The following is a 14719-nucleotide window of genomic DNA, read 5'->3' on the forward strand; positions in this document are numbered from 1 at the left end:
ATGATTTAAACAGGGGGGTGAAAAAACTGATAAAATATGAACAAAAACGGGAAAACAAACGAGAAAAACAAGCAAGAGTGGAAGAACAAATGGGACACAAACAGACTCATATCATTGTTATTTATTTCTGAGCGATGAAGTCAGTCTGTCAAAGCATTCATCTTATAAATGTTCAAGAAATGTTACATGCGTAGTTTTATGTAACACATTAAGTACAAATGCATCTTCTTTCCGTCGTCAACAGAAATAGTAGACAGCAGTGCCATACTTGAAAAAAAATCAATAAAAAAGACACAATTCATATTACAGTATAGTACATACATAGTACATACACAGTACAGGTAAAAGAATAGGGCAAAATGAACACATATTTTTTTTCTTTCTATTTTTACTTTTTCTTTCTTTTATTGTTTTGAGTATTATTACTATTACAAGCTGAGAAAATCCATCCACCTTACACATTAGTTGAAAAATGCAATATTACATCAGTTCTTCCCCTACATAGATGCTGGATGGTTTCTTTGGGAAGTTTCGCTGACTTTGTGTGCCTTATTTCAAGTCTTGATCTGCCTCCACTGGGATGTGCACCTGACTCAGTGCTACACTGACGCTGATGCTGAGAGTGAGAGATTTTCTCGAGAAGTCAAATACAAGCGAGGGAGGAACGGTTTTGCTTTGAGGACGCGTTGTGAGAGGCAAAATGACTTTTGTCAGTGTACGGTTTCCAAAGATGAAAGTAACAAGTGAGTGTAATGGTTTGGTATGTTCGTATTAAGCATTAGAAATCAAGCACGCTCTCTCGTACACACCCACACACACTTGTGAGTGATGGCACATCCATCATCAGTGGTGAGTTATTGTATTATGCCTGAGGCTGCTGCCCTTGTAATCCAACCGAAGCAAGCCTATTAAAATGCTATTGAGCCCCTTTTAATCAAACACAAATCTGTGATTTATCAAGTTATCAAGCTTCAACGAGCTCCAGCTATGTGGATAATACATGAGAGCAAAGGATAACTATTTAGTAATAGCCGTGTGAGAAGTGGAAGCTGGAGCACCAACTCCACATTTATTATCTATTTCATCTTGCCAAAGTTGTCATGGCAAGGTGTACCAATCAATTTCCCATTCATTAGGTATTGTTCATTCTGCATTTACATATACGGTAAATGAAAATACCAAAAAAGTCCTTCATATAGATATGAAACAATGTGAGGGAATTAGGATTTGTTTATGCAAAAGCATTTACTCCAAAGGTGACGACAATTAAAATGTTTTTTTAGGTAGTGCAGTACTCACTTTATGACTCATAGTACATCGCCATTTATACCGTGCTGGGCTTGGGCACGATAGCCCCTCCATCTGCTGCTAGCCAGCGCTCACACTGAGCTTCAGTCCATGTGCTTGTCCAATCAATTCTACACTGCTGTATTACTGCAATTTCGAGTTAAGTGACATGTCTTTACTACGCATGCAAATGTAGTAACGAGTGAGTGAGCGTGCCGTGGGTTTGACTTTTGGATTATTTGGAGTCTCCTGATAACTTGCGATTGCATGACAGTCATTCTATGACTTGGCTACATTGTGTGTGTGTGTGTGTGTGTGTGTGTGTGTGTGTGTGTGTGCGTGTGTGTGTACATTCACACTAGATCAACATGCTGGACTTGTGTGAAGTGGGCCCCAGCACAGTATGATTGCTCGGATGTGCGTACGCCCTTAATTTATGATATTAATATATTTTACATTTGAATCTGCTTTAATATAACCATCAAATAACTATATTGCCCTATTGTGTCAGAACTTACAAAAACGTTTTTCTCCCCCAATGACATTATCAGAAACATTAGCAGGTCCCATGGCGCTCATTCCACTGACTCAACATGAATCATGAAATTAATGAACAGCAGACGTGCGTCCTCTCGTAGATCAACACTGTCATCCTCATAAGCTGCTCACTGACTGGGAATGTCACCCGGAGAAATCCCAACGACAGCTCGGGACCAGACTCTTATCATTTAAAGGTGTAACTCATGTGCTTTTTGCTTCAAATTAACATTCTTAATTGTTAATACATTTAATTTGGTCTCTTTACAAACGTCAGGAAACAAGATAAGCAGCGCCTTCTGGCTCCTCCCCCTCCATACACTCTGGCGGAGCTTGACATGCACATACAAAAAATGTAACTTTGCCTCAAAGGCAAGGTAGATCACAGAGCTGTGATTGGTCAGCTTCTTTTAGTACATCATTTCCAGCATTTTCTACCTTGATTGTTCAGGGGCTGCACAGCCCACCTTTGTTAACATCTTCTCCTCCGGTTTTGGTGCAACATGAACAATAAAAGTGTTTCAAAAAGAATAGTTCCGGCTCCAACCATGATCTGGACGTAGCGTTAAAACTAGTCATTGTTTACTGCCACTACACAGGAAGCTGACCAGCTAGTCAACAAGAGTTGTGTTTGCTCACTGTCAAGAAAACACTGCCCCTAGTGTTTTAGCAGAGAATAGCACATCACACGCTCACCCCACTCAATATGGCAGGTAGTGACTACGCCTTAATAATGTTGCTGTGACTAGACAGAAGAAAACTGACTGGTTTCAGATACAATGAAATACAAAATAATGCAACATCATTTTTATAATTAGGAATTATATACTAGGTTTGTCACAAGGTCTCGTGTCACAAGAGTTCAGGTTTTGTTCAGAAAAAAAATGTCTCGCAATTATTAAAATTAAAATAAAATTAGGTAATCACGTGATAAATGAAAATGAACTTGATAATCTTGCCGGTCTTCAAATATTGCCATGTGAATGAATGTCTGTTTTTCTCATCTCTCGCCTCCAAACAGGCAGGAAGAGCGTTCACTCTGTGCATTGGTTCAACACCTAGACGCTTCATGGAACAACAGCGTTTGATAGAGCAATGGAGTGAAACCTTGCAGTCATAAAGTCACTTTGTCTCTGTGGGGAGAAGCGGGGCCACAAGCATACACAAACAGCACAGCAAGAGAGTCTCATGAGGAGCAATGCAAGGATATGTACTCGAAAATTAGGAGGACAAAAGATGATTTGAAATAGAAATTAGGAGGACTAACCATGATGAAAGTCAAATGCCACAGCCCCCTTCAGGAATATTTATAATAAGCAAAGCTTACAACACAACACAAACGAGCCAATATGTCGAATTTGTTCGAAGTAATGTTAAACTCTTCATCTCATTCACGTGGACTCAATCTTTTGCATAGTCTCGTCTTGTGAGTTGGGTGTCTCGTGACACCCCTATTACACTCCTGATTAAAATGTTAAGACCAGTTGAAAAATTGCAAGAATTTACATTTTGCATCGTTGGATCTTAAGGAGATTCTAAGTAGAACTTCAGAATACAAAAAAAAGAAATGGGAGTGAGACAAAAACATTGTTTTAAGTAAGCAATTTATTGCTGACAAGAATTTAAGTGAAGTAGACTGTTCATCAGCTGATCCAAGGGTTAAGCCTTCAAAAAACAACATCTTGACAAAAATATGGATTCAATATAATTTTTTGTTAGGTATTCACACTGTCATGATCTCTTGATAGCAAAGGCAAAAAAGCTTTTGCTCTTTGAATGTGTTTGGATTGTTGAGTTGCATAAGCAAGGCCTAAGCGCGCCGCTGCTGCTGAGGTTGGACGCAGTATGACAGTCATTTAAAACTTCTTCAAATATCCTGAGCGTTATGGAACCAAAAAGTCAAGTGGTAGACATAAAACAATGTCAGGAACGATTCTCGGCTGTTACTGGTGCTAAGTGCAGTCCAATAACCAACATAACCAACCATTTGTCAGAGAAGGGTTTTTAGAAGAATGTCTACAAAAGCCTCGTCTCCTTCAACGCCACAAAATTGCCCATTTGGAATTTGCACAAGAGCACCAAACATGGGTCATTGAAAGGTGGAAGAAAGTATTATTATTATGAGAAAAAATCCAATCTTGACTGATGGCTTCCAACATTACTGGAATGAGCTTCAGCTTGTGGAGGGGCGTCAAACGGCAGATGGCTATGTGGAGATGTTTCAGGGGGCATCCCTCATGACTGAAGGCCCTCGTCTGCGTTTTAATGAATGGCGTTGTCAACAGGACACCGCTGCAGGTCACAATGAAGTGTTTAACAAGAATGGCGCAGCTATTCATTGCTGAGTCCTTTTTTGAACATTTCAATTTTATTTTAGGGGGTGTTGTTTTGAGCTATTGTCTTAAACGTTTGATCAGCTGATGAACAGTCCATTTCACTGTAATGCTTGTTTGCAATAAATTGTCTCACTCCCATTTCTTCTTTTTGCATTTTGAAGCTGTGCTTAGAACCTCCTTAAGATCCAAGAGTGCAAAATCATGAGCGTATACACATATGCAAAACAACAAACATTAATTCTACTGATTAACAGCAATTCCTTGATATTGCCTTCATATTTTATTATTCATTCGTCATTCATCTAATAATTGGATCAATTTCTGCTAACAAGCAAAACACAATCACTTGTCTCCTTTTCAAATTGCCCTCAAGTTCATCCTGTTGGAAGGTTAAGTGCTTGAAATTTGATCAGCCAAATCAGCAACATACACACACACACACACACACCCACCAGTGGGAACACTGCCAGTTTCACTTAAAATTCTCCTGAAGGTTTCTTATCAGTTTGCCCCAGATGCCTTTGTCTCAGTGTGAAGGTAATGCTCGTGCTGCGTGCGTGTGTGCTTGCTGCTGGGAGGACAGCATCACGCTTGTCTGTCTACTAATATACTGTAATGTCAGGAGTCATAGAAGGCCAAGTAGGAAGAGGCAGAAGGGGGCAAAAATGAAGGGAAATGAGAGCAATTATCAAACTGTATAAATGGAACTCTGATCAAGAGAAAGTGACGCATTGAATGTATTGCCTGTTTAAACTTGAGAGACTGAAAGATGAAGGGCCAGATCAGAATCCAAACAGAGACCGACATGGGCAGATTTTGAATTTGAAACAGCAAAGTGTGAAACAGAGATAAAGAGAAACTACGACAAAGGGGCGACGGGGAGGGGGGAGTAACATAATGAGTAAGAACAAATGGACCAACGGATATAAAGTAGAAAAAGTTGGTGGGCTGAGCTTTGTAGGAGCAAATGGTTTGGGCTGATAAGACATAAAAGGTTCCCAATTGGTTCCCAAAGAGGCAGACAAGACTCGCCGTGTGTGAGCTTGTCAGGGCATGCAGATGCACACGAAGCGTCCAGTCATTCAGTCAACACTATTGCAAAAAGCCAGACTGTCACGTAATGAGTTAGCCAACGACGTAGGCATTAATCACCCTGCGAGCCATACACTGCAATGGCCAGGGGGTCGAGCCAAACGGTCACAGCCTATTTGAGTCTGTCAGCTGGATAATAAGTCTATTTATTCCTCAATTAGTCAAATTACAGCACATAATCGTCCACTCACTGATGTATCGGCCCAGTGAGTCAGCGTGATTGTCTCTGAGCTATTGAGACAGAAAAAGAGCAAACACTTCAACAATTTAGCTCCTCTGTCATTGTATGGTTTGGTCAAGTCAACCCAACTTAGCTTCCCCAACAGAGGACCTCGTTAACATTGTCGTCTTTTTTTTCCATTTATAGAGGAGCTAGTTTACATGAATATTTACTCGGCTTTTGTACAATAATTTTTTCATTCTCAGAAAACTGACTGTGTAGCAGAACCTCCATATTTTAACTTTCTAAATGTCAACCAATTTAGAACTCAACAACATTTCAGGAAGATTCCAGACAGGGTTGGAGTTACTCCATTGCTAAGCCCTGGAGCAACAAATAATCCCCGAGCTCCTGTGTTAACTTCCTTTTACACTTGTATGTCCATTAAGCATGTTAACAAGTTACTTAAGGGTCCCATACGTTAGATACGGTAGATAGAACATCATGAATAACTCCTAAATGCTTAAGCATGCGACCAGTCCAGGGTGTACTCCGCCTCTCGCCTGAAGTCAGCTGGGATAGGCTCCATCATCCCTGCAACCCTAGTGTGGATAAGCGGCATAGAAGATGGATGGATGGATGGATGCTTAATTATGAACATTTTCATTGAGCCCAGTTTACGGAATATTGAACGCCTGAGTAACGTCTGTTTGAAGTAACGAACAAAGTAGCTGAAAAATGTCAGCATTACGTCTATCAACATCCAGTTTGTGTCTTTTAAAAGGCCAAGCTCCGCTCATTGCCTAATCACAACTGGCGTAGACTCTGGACAATTCACATCGCATGGTTTGAAATTATATTTGGATCATTCTTATCTACTGTTTATTTTGGAGTACTCTCATACTTCGAGGTCCCGTGCAAGGAACTTGCCGAGTCCCACAAGCGACCTACCGCATTGCAAGAGAGGGAGCGGCCTGCCTACATGAAATATGTGAATACAGTGGGACCTCAGTGTCCGCCTTAGTGTCCGCCCTGGTTAGCATGTTTTTCGGTTAACGTAAAAAAATTACGCCATAATTTTGCCTCGGTTTGCGTACATTTTCCGGTTAGTGGAGAATATGGCGTGTGCCTTGTCGTGTTGATAATAACCTGCATGAGTCCAACTGTGTTCTTATTGCATTTTTAATGACGAAACTTCCTTGTTAGCATCTTATTAGCTTGCTACTACATGGCAACAGGAATCAGAAGTCATCTACGTCGCTCGGCTATGTCATCAGCGGTTGACTCTCAAAAATGTTAACACAAAACACATTTTTATAGTTTTACAATTATAGTTTTACATGCAAAAAACAATCCACATCGTGTCATTGTTTTATGCATGTAAAACTATAATTATAAATGTTTCGTGTTAAAATTTTTAGCTTTCTGGAAATGATTCATTAGATTTGCATTGTTGCTTATGGGGAAAATTGATTTGGTTAGTATCCGTTTCAATTAGTCCTCTGGAACGGATTAATGGCGCTAACCAAGGTTCCACTGTATATAACATGTCATGACTGTGAAAGCATATCTTTTGTTGTCAAAATGTTATGTTGCGTATAGTGCCTTCCATCGTTGGAGGAAGACGAGCAGTCCACCTGCCCAACAGCCATAAAAGACTAAAAAGTGATAAGATTTTGCCCGAGTAACGGTGAAAACTGCAAAAAAGTAACACATGAGAAGCACAAATTGTTATCCAAAACTGGCTGTCTGAATTTTTTTATGTTTAAAGTTTGGAACAGCTAGCGCCGCCTGTCAACTTCTACAGTAGATATGACTGTAAAGCAGCTGAACAACGAATGGAAGAAGTAAAAAAAAACTATGCCTTTGTTTTTCAGATGGAATTGTTAAATGGTGCAGTCGGACAGAGCCTTTAGGCTGTGTTCACAACAGAAAAAGTAATTTTGGTACTCCAGCTACCATCTATTGGACAATAAAAAAGAATGTCCTTGTTTAATCAAATGTTGTTGTCAAATATTTAAATATTGAGCACATAAAACCCCAAACACAGCATCTTTATGAGCCATAAAACCAAAGCCAGAAAACAGCATAAATAAGACATTGCCGTGTCGATGCTGTTAGCAATACAAACAGCAACTGCATGCTAAGCACAAAAAGGAAACGCTACTTGACTTAACAATCGATCACCATTAGTGCACTTTACTCTTCCAGGTAGTGTTTGTGATATTTATTGTGTGGAGGCGTAAAGGCGTGCATGCATGAATGATCTACATGGAGGCAGCAGGCTAAGTGTGTAAATGGGCCCATATGTCACTTTGAGTTTGTCAGTTGTGTGTAAGTGATAATGCTGCCGTCTGTGTCGCATCAGTGGCTGGTGAGTATAAGCTTGAGAAGTTACTTCACATAATTGGAGGTGGTAGAAAAGTAAACAAGTGGCAGTAATACTTTAAAATAAATGTACAGTGTTCCCGCGCTTTTGTAGATTTTTTTTTGTACAATTTATTGGGGGTGGGTTTCAAACTTCATTAGGGTCGTCAGGTGGGCACCCTCCTTCATTGGTGTTTCAATGATAGGCCCATGACACCTCCAGGGAGCTCATCGGCAACACCTAGCATCCCAGGTGTACCAGGTGTTGCCAATGAACCTTGAAACATATATAATAATTGTAAAAGAATAAAGTTGGTTACTTTGAGGATTTCATCTATTGCAGGCTATTTTGGGAACCTATGCCCCGCGAAACGAGGGAACACTGTATCCTAATATTCAAGGTTAAATCCTGAATGTGTCATTTGTGCATCTGGCAACAGAATCAATTCAATTATGGCCTTGACCTTCACAGCTCCTCCCTCAGAGGAACTGAAATAGGAGGCTAGTCGACCCGGCAGGCATGACTGAGTAGATTTACAAAAGTGATGGAGCTGAGGGATGAAGATGGATGACCGGTAATGTGGAAACATGAGGCCGCCCATCAAGTTAACAAGTAGTTTAAAGATGCTTTCACACCAGCATGCTTCATTCACATTTTTCATCTATGAAGGAGGATACCCTCACTACTACAACCTATATTCTTGTACCCATCGCATTTTGGTACGCTTGGGATTTTTTACCATGTGAACGGGGGGACGGAGAAAGCACAAAAGGGGAGTCTTCTACGTGAAGATTTTTTAAAATGTGAGATAAAAGAGCAATATCATATAAACATGCTCAGTTGGGTCTTCCGTATTAAATTGGGATTACTTCAAATGTGCAATATAATAAAATCCTGATGAAATATTGACGCTTCATTCCATTTTATCTGATTTTTTTTTTTTAGATGAAGTCATATTTGGGCTTCTATGATTTTTATTTCTAAATTGTAATCATTTCAAATGGCATCGTTCAACTCAGTGGAAATGAATGGTAACATTCGAGGCAGAATACTTATTTTAGATATACAAGGGGTGTATGAAAAGTTGTAAACATTGTGTGTAAGAAGCGTCGATGCATGGTCACACCTATGATTGTTTTAAAAGTTCAACCTTTTGTAAGTATTCCGACCAAAGTTTAAGATTCTAACATGCTTCTTATATTCAAACTTGTTCCCCATCCACCTTATTCGCCAGACCTGGCCCCCTCCGACTTCCATCTTTTCCCCCAAATGAAAAAAAGCCTTGGCTGGTCGCCATTTTGCCAGTGATGATGATGTCATAGCTGCAGTTGAGGGGTTTCTTGAGTCCCAAACAAAAGAGTTCTTCTACACCGGGATGAAAGCGCTTCAGCACCGTTGGAGCAAGCGTTCATCCCATGAGGGGGACTATGTTGAAAAATAAATGATCAAAAATCCCTTACCCCTTTTAGTTTTTCTGCTTTTCATACACCCCTCGTACAATACAGTAATCCCTCGTTTATCGCGGTTAATTGGTTCCAGACCTGACCGTAAAAAGTGAATTTCCGCAAAGTATGATTTCTTTCTTCTAAATAAAATTTGTAACATTACTAGACATTAAATAACACTCCTATAGTCACCTTTACATTTGTATTACCCAAAATAGCAGTAAGAGAAAAGAATCCATTTAAGACTTGTGCTTTTGTGTGTCACAGAAAATGAGTTCCTTGTGGAGGACAAGAAGTGAAGTCAGGGGTTCAGAGTTGAGTTTTAGCTTGTCGGGGGTTGCGGCTAGTAGCCTGTGTTATCCATCCATCCATCTTCCATGCCGCTTATCCTCACTAGGGCCGCGGGTATGCTGGAGCCTATCCCAGCTGACTTTGGGTGAGATAGACTGGTCGCCAGCCAATCGCAGGGCACATATAGACAAACAGCCATTCAGCCATTCAGGCTCACATTCATACCTATTACCAATTTAGAGTCTCCAATTAACCTAACATGCATGTTTTCGGAATGTGGGAGGAAACAGGAGTACCCGGAGAAAACCACGGGGAGAACATGCAAACTCCACACAGAGATGCCCAACGGAGAGTCGAACCCAGATCTTCCCGATCTCCTGACTGTGTGGCCAACAGGCCACAAGGCCACCGCGCGGCCCGCCTGTGTTATTGTCATTATTATTATTATTATGTTATTATTATTGTGCTTGTTGTGAGATCATTTAAACCTGCAATAAAAGCCTGTTGTTCTGGCAATCAAGTCTGGTGCTTGTCTCACCGAACAACTACTGACACCTAGTGACCAATGTACAATACTACATTCACAATTTCAATGGGGTCTTATATTTGTATTTTACTTCATTTAGCCATTTTTATTCTTGAAGATGCTTCATTTAGGCAAATTATTATAGTAAAATGCGATAGAGCGATGTTCGAACCGGAATGTAGCGAGGGACGACTGTACTCCACAAAAGATGAGATTTGTTGTAGCAATGCTATAATGACCTTGTATAACCAGAATGTCACTCAGTATAGAGTATAGACTTCCCAAGGCCAAAAGACTACTGTGAAAGAAAAGCCATTCAAAAAATTTAGCTTCCTAAGCTAAGCTAAAACAAAATGCACAATGCATTCACATTAAATGCAGAGCTTTAGAGACACTCAGTCTATCAGTCTTTGTGTGTCTTTCTCCATAAGGCCAGGGACTCGGGTGAGGTGCGTTGCGCTGCTGTATCTTCAGTGTCGCAGCAGAGGCTTCTTCTTCATCAGAGGCTGCAAAGAGGAGGAGGTGGCTGAGCTAATGTTAGCCAAGGTCTGCTGAGGTCACCATCCACAGGGAGATATGGAGGAGGCGTGAGAAGAGGAACAGTGGGGTCGATGGAGTGACAGGAGAGCAAGGGGACAGAAAATGGGAAGGAACACATCGAAAAGACGTGTACAGTAATGCTCTGTTTTGTCTTGTTTTGTTTTGACCTGCATCTCTTTTACAACCAAAGAGTAAAAGACTACAACACTGAAAATGATAGCACTACACTCATTACACTCCCTTGACAATTCATTAAGTCGGCATGCAGATTCTATTGTCATCACTTCAGGTGCTGGAATTTCATATAATTCATATATGGTGCCTGAGTGGATCATCATAACACACACACACACACACACACACCACAGGAGACATGGCACAATATAATGTATTCGTTATGTGAACAACACACTTTTGTTTATGCTTCCATTTTTCATGAGCTAAACTGAAATATCTCAAACTTTTTCTACGTACACAAAAAGCTTATCTCCCGCAAATATTGTTCACAAATCTGTCTAAATCTGTGTTAGTGAGCATTCATCATTCATCCACCACACAGGTGTGGTATATCAAGATGCCGATTAGACAGCCTGAGGTGCATTTGACTGATGAGATACCGCAACGAGATCCAGAAGCCCATTGTTCTGCCATGCATCCATGACCATCACTTCATGTCGCAGCATGATAATGCACGGCCCCATGTCGCAAGGATCTGTATGCAATTTCTGGAAGCTGAAAACATCCCAGTTTACTCACCGGACAGGTCATCCATTGAGCAAGTTTGGGATGCTCTGGATCGCAATACACAGGATTTGAGGCAAATGGTGGTCACATCTGATACTTCCCACACAGTTAAACTGCACATTATGGAGTGGCCTTTTATTGTGGCCAGCCTAAGGCACACGTGTAATAATCATGTTGTAACTCATCACCTGTGATGAGTTATGAATTATGAATATTTGAAAGAGATAGGCCTTTTGTGTACTTGAGTTTAGTTTGTGAAAAGTTGGAGCAAAAACAGTGTCCAAGTATTTTTGTTCAGAGTACATTTCAGTATAATTGCACACCTGACTGCATATACGAAATGTTTATGAAAGTTTCTTCCTATTAAGGACTGTAGAAATGAAAATTTGGATTTGGATTCGCAGCGCAAAAGGGGTATCAGAGATAAGAGTCTTTGGAATTGCTTTCCCTTGCATCAGTTTGTCTGCCAAATTGAACAGAATGCATTTAAAGGAAAGGGGTGGCCGTCGTAAATGGGCCACAGATGGGTGATGTGAAATCACTTCCATGCAGATGATGTGCACAAACACATTCAATCGGCCCTCCTCTTGTCTTGGATAGTTAGGAAATATTAGATGATTATTTAATTGGCAGTGGGTTGGCATGTGAAATACATTAGAGGAGACTAAAATGAGGTCACATCTAAACGGTGATGTGAGGTCACGTTTAGATTTGCCTACTAATGAGATATTAGTATAATCAAGTGTCTCTCCCTTGTGGCCACGCTCTGAGGGTTCACTTACATTTTTTTAGATTTTTTTTTTGGAGGCATGAATCAAATTTTGCCACAGGACACTCATGCTGCTCTTCCCCACATGGCTCCTTATTAGACCCATAAAAGAAGTAAACGTCCGCCTCGGGCCAATCGTGACTCTGCTTGTCTTTGCTGCATCTGATGAAGTTGAACTCCTTCCACCTAAGACTTATGTAGCAGGTATTCCATTGCATTTCGTTATCTGTAAAAATTCTACTTCTGATCAAGATTTGTTTAAATTCAATTAAACAGGTTGGAGTTTGGATACCATTCATTATGTAGAAAGTAGGGAACATTACCATGATGGTCGTCACAATTACGGTTCGGTTCTCCATCGCTGAGCTGTCATTGGACAAGGAGTTTTCATTCTGCACCAAGACAAGTTTGTCGATGTCGTTCCAGTAACCAATCTGAGAGGAGTGACAAAGAAGAAAACAGTCAATTAGTGTGTTTTATAGCGCAACTCATCCAGAACACAATTACAATAAAGACAAGAGACACAAACAGTAATAAAACTAATAAGAATGCATAGAATGGAAGTAAAAAGTCCTACCACAAATTTTCCCTTGGAACTGAGTATCGTGAGTGTGAGCCAAGAACTTTCAGCAAAGCACACTACTTTTGAAGGATCTGAATGGAGCTGCCAGGAACATTGTGGTTTGTATTTGTTGTCAGAGTTGTATATTTCATCCAGTAAGAAAATATTAATCATGAGAGTCTTAACTCAACATGATGCCTGGATCAAGCGTTCCCACTCACATATTTTCCCACTTTTAGATATGCCAAGCTCAGTGATGTGCCGTCAAGAGAGGTTCTGCTTCACCTGTCATCATGAAAACTAAAAAACGTATCATGATAACATAAAATAAATCTTAACATTTGGCATACATATTAAAATGTTATACGGTGAGGCAATCAGTATTCTGGGTCACCATTAGGCCTGTCACAATAATCAATAAATCAATTAACCGCATGCTAAATAAAAACACAACAATTTTTCCATCCTCGATATATTGTGCATGTGTGTTTGTTTTCCTCCTCTCTCTCTACCAAACAGGCTGGATGACAAGAGAGTTCACTCTGTGCATCTGTACACCTGGGCGTGTTTCTTCAATAGCGGAATGAACAAAGTGAGTGAACCCTCCTGTCAGATTCAGTCTCTTTGTCCCAGTGAGGGGGCGGGGCGCTAGCAAGTGCACACACAGAGTGCTGCAAGTGAGCGTTGTGAAGAGTAACAAGCAAGCAAACACAAATAGGTGATTCTCCTGAAAGGGGTACCAGTGACTGTGCAGTTACTTCAAGGGTCATGACTAGGCCTGTCACGATAACCAATTTTGTGGGACTATAATTGTCCTATAATTGTCCTACAAATTATTGACGATAAACAATATTATTGTCAACATTATTTTCAGACCATTTTTTCCTCAATGTAATGATAATATATGGCATAGTAATGTGAGTACACACTATCAAAAGCAATAAACTTTAATTTCTCAAGTGTATTTGTAATTGGAATCTCAAGAGCTTTCAAATAAAATAAATGAAACAAACAGACAACATCATAAATTAAACAAAAAAAGCAAAAAAAAAAACCCAAACCCCAATTAAAATAAAATGGATGCTCAGTCTGCTCAGTCTCAGTCAATAAAAAAATAGAACCTGTCTCCGTTAAGAAAAAAAACACTCCAATAAAAAACACACATAACAATAAAAACAGGAGCCACAAGTCAATTATGCTTAAATCCAATTGAAGTGTTCTTCAACGTATTGTTAGTTAGCATAAGAATGACACACTTCACCTTCCACGGAAACATGATATAAAACAATAGTTCCCCAAAGTGTATTGATTAGAAAAAATAGATCAGTAGAAAAACAAAACGTAACTCGTATCATGGACGGTATATCACAATTCTGATTTTGAATCAGTGTCACTTTTGTTCTTGTCTGAATATTAACAAAACAAAAAAAAAAAACCCTGGAAATAGTTTACATTGTGTGTCAATGCAGATGTCGGCTCCTCTGCATATACACTACACTTCCTTGATTCACGTGCAACATTGTCTGTGAAATACGCTGTTTACGTTTAATAAGGGGTAACGTTTTGTCGGAGTTTGGCCAAAGTACATGTTCTGGACGCAGAAAAATGCGTTTGGTGCACATTGAGGTATTAAAATTGGTCTTGAAATAATGTTGACAATGATATCGCTTATATATACAGTATATATATCGTGTATATTATATCGTGACAGGCCTAGTCACCATGAAAAGGGTGTACATGAGATGGCAGGTGCTTGTCGTTGCCATCTTTCTACAGAGAGCAAAAGCGGCAGAGAGACTTTTAAAACTAAAAGGAAAGAAGGATGACTTTTACAACAAAGTATCAGAGCTTTTCCTTGGGGAGGACAATCACATTGACTGAAAAGTCAGTGCCTCACCAGCCATGAATCTCACCGCACGTCACTGGCCAAGGTTAACCATAAAGCTGCTGGCACACCAAAAAGCTATGGCAATATCGAGGGGTATTTCTGTAAAACCATCACGTCACAGTCCTATCGAGACTGCTTAATTTCAGTATGACAGATGGATAGCTATGCTTTATT

At 40.0% G+C, this 14719-nt stretch overlaps 1 protein-coding gene across 7 annotated transcripts in view; it reads right to left on the bottom strand.

Annotated features, from left to right (window-relative positions):
• Window positions 1-14719, bottom strand: part of gria4a (glutamate receptor, ionotropic, AMPA 4a) — a 130748-nt gene that overhangs the window by 42193 nt on the left and 73836 nt on the right. For 6 of the 7 annotated variants that reach the window (XR_008573052.1, XM_054793230.1, XM_054793229.1 and 3 more), the window contains exon 10: window positions 12419-12529. Coding sequence is in view for 6 of the 7 variants with exons in the window: in XM_054793230.1 (XP_054649205.1) it covers window positions 12419-12529 (111 nt within the window). In the remaining variant the exon portion in view is untranslated. Of the gene's footprint in view, window positions 1-25; window positions 10549-12418; window positions 12530-14719 lie in introns of those variants that run through there. The other variant, XM_054793234.1, reaches the window with a different exon arrangement.

This window comes from Dunckerocampus dactyliophorus, chromosome 12, assembly GCF_027744805.1.
Source record: "Dunckerocampus dactyliophorus isolate RoL2022-P2 chromosome 12, RoL_Ddac_1.1, whole genome shotgun sequence".
Lineage (NCBI taxonomy): Eukaryota > Metazoa > Chordata > Actinopteri > Syngnathiformes > Syngnathidae > Dunckerocampus > Dunckerocampus dactyliophorus.